The sequence below is a fragment of the Taudactylus pleione genome, unplaced genomic scaffold (assembly GCF_031769625.1).
Source record: "Taudactylus pleione unplaced genomic scaffold, aTauple2 ptg000374l, whole genome shotgun sequence".
In the NCBI taxonomy this organism is placed as follows: domain Eukaryota; kingdom Metazoa; phylum Chordata; class Amphibia; order Anura; family Myobatrachidae; genus Taudactylus; species Taudactylus pleione.
The window spans coordinates 336077-342076 of record NW_028284775.1 but is presented as its reverse complement, the minus strand read 5'-3'; the positions used below and the strand labels follow the sequence as shown (position 1 = coordinate 342076).

The following is a 6000-nucleotide window of genomic DNA, read 5'->3' as shown; positions in this document are numbered from 1 at the left end:
TGACAACAACATGAATAAAAGAAGAGGACAAATTCTGAAGGGTTATCTCTAGTGGGTTGGGGTAGGCCAGATGGCAGATGCCCTGAGACTAGAGCCATTTTTAGTTACTTGGGTTGGCCGGCAGCATGTTTAAGTCTGCAGCATACTGTAGGTTGTGCTATGTCCATAGTGAGGCAGTGTGTGGCCATTTATTCTCAAGCACAGCCTTCTGCTGTGTACATGCATGCCCCTGTTATCACCTTTGCTTCCCTTCTATTGTGCCATGGATTATGTTTTTTGAAGTGCCTACTCCAAGCCCAGGCCACCCACATTTGGGTTGCCTGCACAGACCCTTTCCTTCCCATCACACTTCTGGCTGTCTCCCATATGTCTGTCTATCCAACACTCTCTTTATATATGAACATTTCCAAGTTTCTATTCCTGTCCTCTGTTTACAAATGTTATGTGTATCAATTTCTCCCTGTTTCCCCATGTGTGTTCATGTCTGCCTCATCACACCTATTAGCATAGACAGAGCAAATTAGAGCCCAGTCTGAGATCAAAATCAAAAGGTCAAATTCCAGTAAAGATTAACACCAATCACACATAACATTAAAAGCACCTTTCTAATATTGTGTAGGTTCCCCTCATGCCGCCAAAACAGTTAAACCGTCGAGACATCGACTCCACAAGACCTCTGAAGGTGTGCTGTGATATCTGTCATGAAGTCATTAGCAGCAGGTGGGACTTGTTTTTTAAGCACATCCCACAGATACTTGATCGGAATGAGATCTGGGGAATTTAGAGGCCAAGTCAGCACTCTGAACTCTTTACCATGTTCCTCAAACCATTTCTGAACAATTTTAGCAATGTGGCACAGCGCATTATCTAGCTGGAAGAAGCAACTACCACCAGCAAATACCTTTGCCATGAAAGAGTGTACTTGATCTGTAACAGTGTTTAGGTAGGTGGCATGTGTTGAAGTAACATCCTCATGAATGCCACGACCCAAGGATTTCCAGAAGAACATTAGCCAGAGCATCACACTGCCTCCGCCAGCTTGTCATATTCCCATAGCACATCCTGGTGCCAACTCTTTCCCAAGTAAATGACGTACATGTACATCACTTATTTCCCTAATACTGAATAACTGGTTGGATGAAGTGTCACAATGCAGTAGGCTACGGGAAAAGTTCTACTTGCAAAAGAGATATATCTAAGAAGGAAAATAATTCTAATTTTCAAAAAACTTTATGACATTTAACATGATTTTGTCTCTGTCTCCACCATACAGGTCATCTCTAGTACATAAAATTTGTAAAGCTAAATTCTGCCAAAACATTGATTGCAGTCACTGAAAGAAGTATCAGCATGAAATAAGCTATGGGAAATATTGTACTTATAAAAGCTTTTGATATAAACCTTTAAATAACAAAGACATATCTTAACTATCCACCACTTCCAACCAAGGCTGTTGTATGTGTGAAGTTGAGATATTACTACGGTATGCACATACGTTTCTTCCTATGACATAAACATGAATTAGCAGGTTAATTGGGCTATGAATAATTTGACCCTGCTTTATGTCTGTGGTAGTGAAATCACATTATATACTCACAAAGGTAGACACTTATTTTGGCATATGCTGCTGCTCATCATATTGCTCACAGTGGTAATGTATATAGTTTGGAACAATGCAATTACTGTATTTTGCAGACCATTAAGACAAAAACAAAGTTGGTGTTATAATAAAAACTTTATTGATTTGAAGTCTATTTGTTCTTTCTTAATAGATAGCTGTGAAGCTTATTTTAACTGTAAATGGAAGTTATATAATGTGATATGTAATAGTAAAAAAATCTTCGTATACTGTATCTTATTAAAAACACATACTATAGTATAACATGAGCATAACAACAAGTAGTTATTACTGACACCAAGAACACTAAATCATGAACATAAAACTGTGTATTGTCAAGTCTCAGGTCACTTCCTAGGGGAAGCATAGATTGTCTGTTCTGTTACTAAATATTCTACTTTCATACATTATACCTCTATCAGCAGTGGTTCCCAAACTGTGCGCCGGGGCACCACGGAGTGCCTGGGGACACTTGCAGGGGTGCCTCAGGTTGGTGTTCCAGCACTAAATCAAATTATTTATGGTCAATGTAATGTAAATATGTGGACAAACAGAAGCACAATCCTGTTCACCACCACATAACTGAACCGAAGGATGACAGGTAAGCACAATTTACTTTACTACATTTTTTTTAAAATTTCTGAATAACAAACTATTGGCCTAGGGGTGCCGTTCAAACAATACTGATACTCTAGGGCGCTGTGATTCAAAAAGTTTGGGAACCACTGGTTGCGGAAATTTTTTTTTTGTAAACCACGGTTGTTTAGACCGCTATAAAGACACTGATCAAACTTTCAATGCTAGTGCAAAGGATTTTAAGTCTAGTTATCACATTTTAGCAATTTATTTCTTACATCAATTCCATTCCAATAGTGCTTTAGATAGAGTGGAGCACAAAAGCATTATACCTATAACAAATATTGTCAAATATTTAAACAGTGCGCTGTTACTGATTGACAATGAAATGAAATATAATCTAGACAACATTTGAGCGAGACCTGGTTGTTACTTTACAAGTGGCAAATAGGCAAAATCTCATTCCAATTGGTTAGGCATTTGCTTTCATTGTCTAACCTGGATTGACTCCCAACAAGATAGAGTTAATAACTGATTGGTTACCTTGGGTTACTGCACACCAGCACTTACTTATGCTGGGCATACATGACTAGATAAAATGCCTGTCAGACCGATAGATAATTTATCTGGCAGCCCGTAAGCCCGCAGATGTCGGCGGCATACACTGTGAGATATCTCACAGTGTATTATCCCAGACAACTGCGCTCTGTCCCTGAGGGAGGAGACATTTCCCTGTTCCTTCCACGGGAAGGAACACAGTTAATGTCTGTCGGCCGCGGCTGGGCATACACATTTAACTCACAAATAACGCATCGGCCGACATGCTGTTCGATCAGGCACGCCCGGCCGAGCAATATTTAACCGTCTGCACACACGCTACAATCGGGGCGATCCGCGGATATCGGCAGAATCGCCCCGATAATTGTAGCGTGTATGCCCAGCTTTAGTAAAAAAATACTATTATCTATTACACATTAAACATACTGTAATTAAGGCATGAACAGAAACATGTTGGCATAGAACCATTGTATGTATCCAAATATGTCCAGAATAAGAATCTGTTTTACATAATATCTCTTCATGAGCTTGTAGACACATCCTGTTTACAATCAATAGTTGACATTGTATTGTTGCATAACTTTTTCCCTTGTCAATTCTGCATTTATCCTAAGCAATGCATAGGTTATAGTATTTGTGATTCTAGTAACCTGAGGTTATTGCACAGCTACCAATAGAACTGCTGTGCGTACAGTCAATTTGAATATTGTGATCTTGCTTTACATTAGTTTACATTCTAAAATCATATACCATTTATCTGGTTTAGGAAATTGCTATTTTTATTTTCAGTTTTATAATTAAACTTTCTCCAAAATATGTATTTCTCATTCTTATTTGGATTAAATTTGATGACGATATGGATATTGTATTTTTATTAAAAAAAAATTAAAATAAAAAAATGACACTATTGATTCCCATATTCCAAATGGCATTTCAGTTGATTCATGTCACAATTTCAAAAATAAAATGTACATTGATTAAACTCTGATGAAGCCTTTTTTGTATGCAACGAACCCAAGAGCAGCTGCAGATGCGAATAAAGTAGAGCAGCTGATGCACCTAACAAATCCTTGGGCTGACGGCAGAAATCTTTCCAAAAATGATCTATTAAATGGCAATGCTGGAACATCCTAGGAAGAAAATAACACAGTTAGTTGAGCATTATCTATTGACATAAAATAGTTTTTGGAACAGCACAATAATGTAACTAGTTGGAAGTGGGAACTTAATATAAATGTGCATTTCACGCCACAATCTTACTGCATCCCTTTCACAGAAACCTTATGTTACTTGCTGATGGGCTCTACTAATTCCATAATCTAAAGGTGCGTACACACTGGGCGATAAAGTGGACGACTGTACGATAACGATATTGTTATCGTTCAGTCGTCCACTTTATCGTCCATTTTTAACTCCAAAAAGATGAACGATAACTACGATACGCGTTCCCGCGGGTCGTTCGTCATTATCGTTCATCGGGCTGACATGCAGGCCAACCTGACGATCTCGTCAGGTTGCTGCATGTCAGGGAATGGGGAGAGAGCCCGGCGCTGAACGATATCGTTAATGATATCGTTCAGCGGCTGTGCTCAATGTCATGAACGACATTGAGCACAGCCTGCCGGGGACAACACTACACGATATCGCTCAGGGAGCATATCGTGTAGTGTGTACCCACCATAACTTGCAGTATGTGGCCTCCCACCCCATTACCTCCCTCATTACTCTGCCTGTCACATGTAGTACTACGTTCAGTAAATATCACATGTCAACAGGTCACTGTCTCTCAACAGATTGGCATGACCATCTTTGGTTTTGTAAACATTTACTTTGAACTGATTGGCTACAGGTAACTCTATTTCTGCCTACTACAAAACTGGAGACATGGCACAGTACAGTGGAAACAAGTTGCAGCAATGAAGATTGTCCCTATGCTAAGGAAATTAATATCTATGTGTGAAATAACTTAGCGATGAAAGATGTGCTAATTATTGAGAAGAACAATTTGATATATCTTATGGAACACACACTATTAGATGCTTCAGAGAACAATAAGCAAACAACAGCTCTTCAGTGCTCTTACGGCAGGAGCCAGCTCTAGCTTTCAGGTGACAGAGGTGAGACTTGCCAAAGTTTGTGAGCTATGCTTAGGAGGAGTTTCCAAAAGTGAGCAACTCCTAAAAGAATATGTGTCTAATATTGATAACATTTGAGAATGTACCTGTCAGAATACAATAGATAAAAGGTTCCCAAAGGCACATCCAAGAGTTCAGGTTTTAGAGATATCTATTGTTGAGCACAGGTGGTTAAATCAAATTGAGGTACTAATTAAAGGAGGGTATCCACTACCCGACAGTGAAAAGACTGAACGATAACAATATCGTTATCATGCGGTCGTTCACTACCCTGCAGGGTGCCCACACTGAACGATATGTTGTTCAGTGAAGGTACAATCAATCATCTGCAAACATGCTGACGTCAGGTTGACCAGCATGTTTGAACGATGAAAGATGTCTAAAAGACCAAATTTTCAAATGATTTTCAAACCATTATCGAACGATTTTATCGTTATCGTTCAACTTTATCGTCTAGTGGATACCCCCCTTAAGTCACTTGCGGTCAAGCATGGATATAATTAAAACCTGGACTGTTATGGTGCGAACACACTAGGTGATATTACTGAGCGATTACATGATTACGACATCGTAATTGTGCAATCGCTCGGTAATCATGCACACATCGTGCACTATAATGTCGGAAACGACCAGCAATGCGCGCTCCCGATGGTCATTCCTGATATTGTCCATTGCCTGAACATGAAGGCCAATCTGCTGATAACGACAGGAATGATCGTTCAGTGTAGGCACTACAGGGGATCAAGAACGACTGTACGATTACGATGTCGTAATTGTACTGTCTTTCCTAATCGCCCAGTGTGTACGCACCATTAGGGTGCCTTGAGTACCAAGTTTGAGAACCTTTGCAGTATATCTATCATGTCAATTCTAAACTCACAATTCCCTTGATATAACATGGATGCCTCATGCAGGTCATGAGTTTGAAAATGGACACACATAAAATACATATGAACTTATAAGGCAGCAGAGCAGCCATCCTAATCAACTTCACAATACAGTTCTGTGTAATCTGTCACAGTACATAGGTTATAAAGGCAGCCATGTGACACAGGCACTATCTGTGTTAAGGTTGTATGTTCTCCGCACTCTCCATGTATGACTAGGTTAAAT

General features: G+C 39.5%; 1 protein-coding gene across 1 annotated transcript in view; it reads right to left on the bottom strand.

Moving 5' to 3' along the window:
- Nucleotides 1-1733: 1733 nt before the first annotated feature.
- The window catches only part of LOC148508168 (amine oxidase [flavin-containing] A-like), a 126430-nt gene continuing 122163 nt past the window's right edge, over nt 1734-6000 (bottom strand). Inside the window, exon 15 of the mRNA XM_088444906.1 lies at nt 1734-3882. Within this exon, the coding sequence (XP_088301032.1) occupies nt 3730-3882 (153 nt within the window). The 3' untranslated portion in view covers nt 1734-3729. The remainder of the gene's footprint in view (nt 3883-6000) is intronic.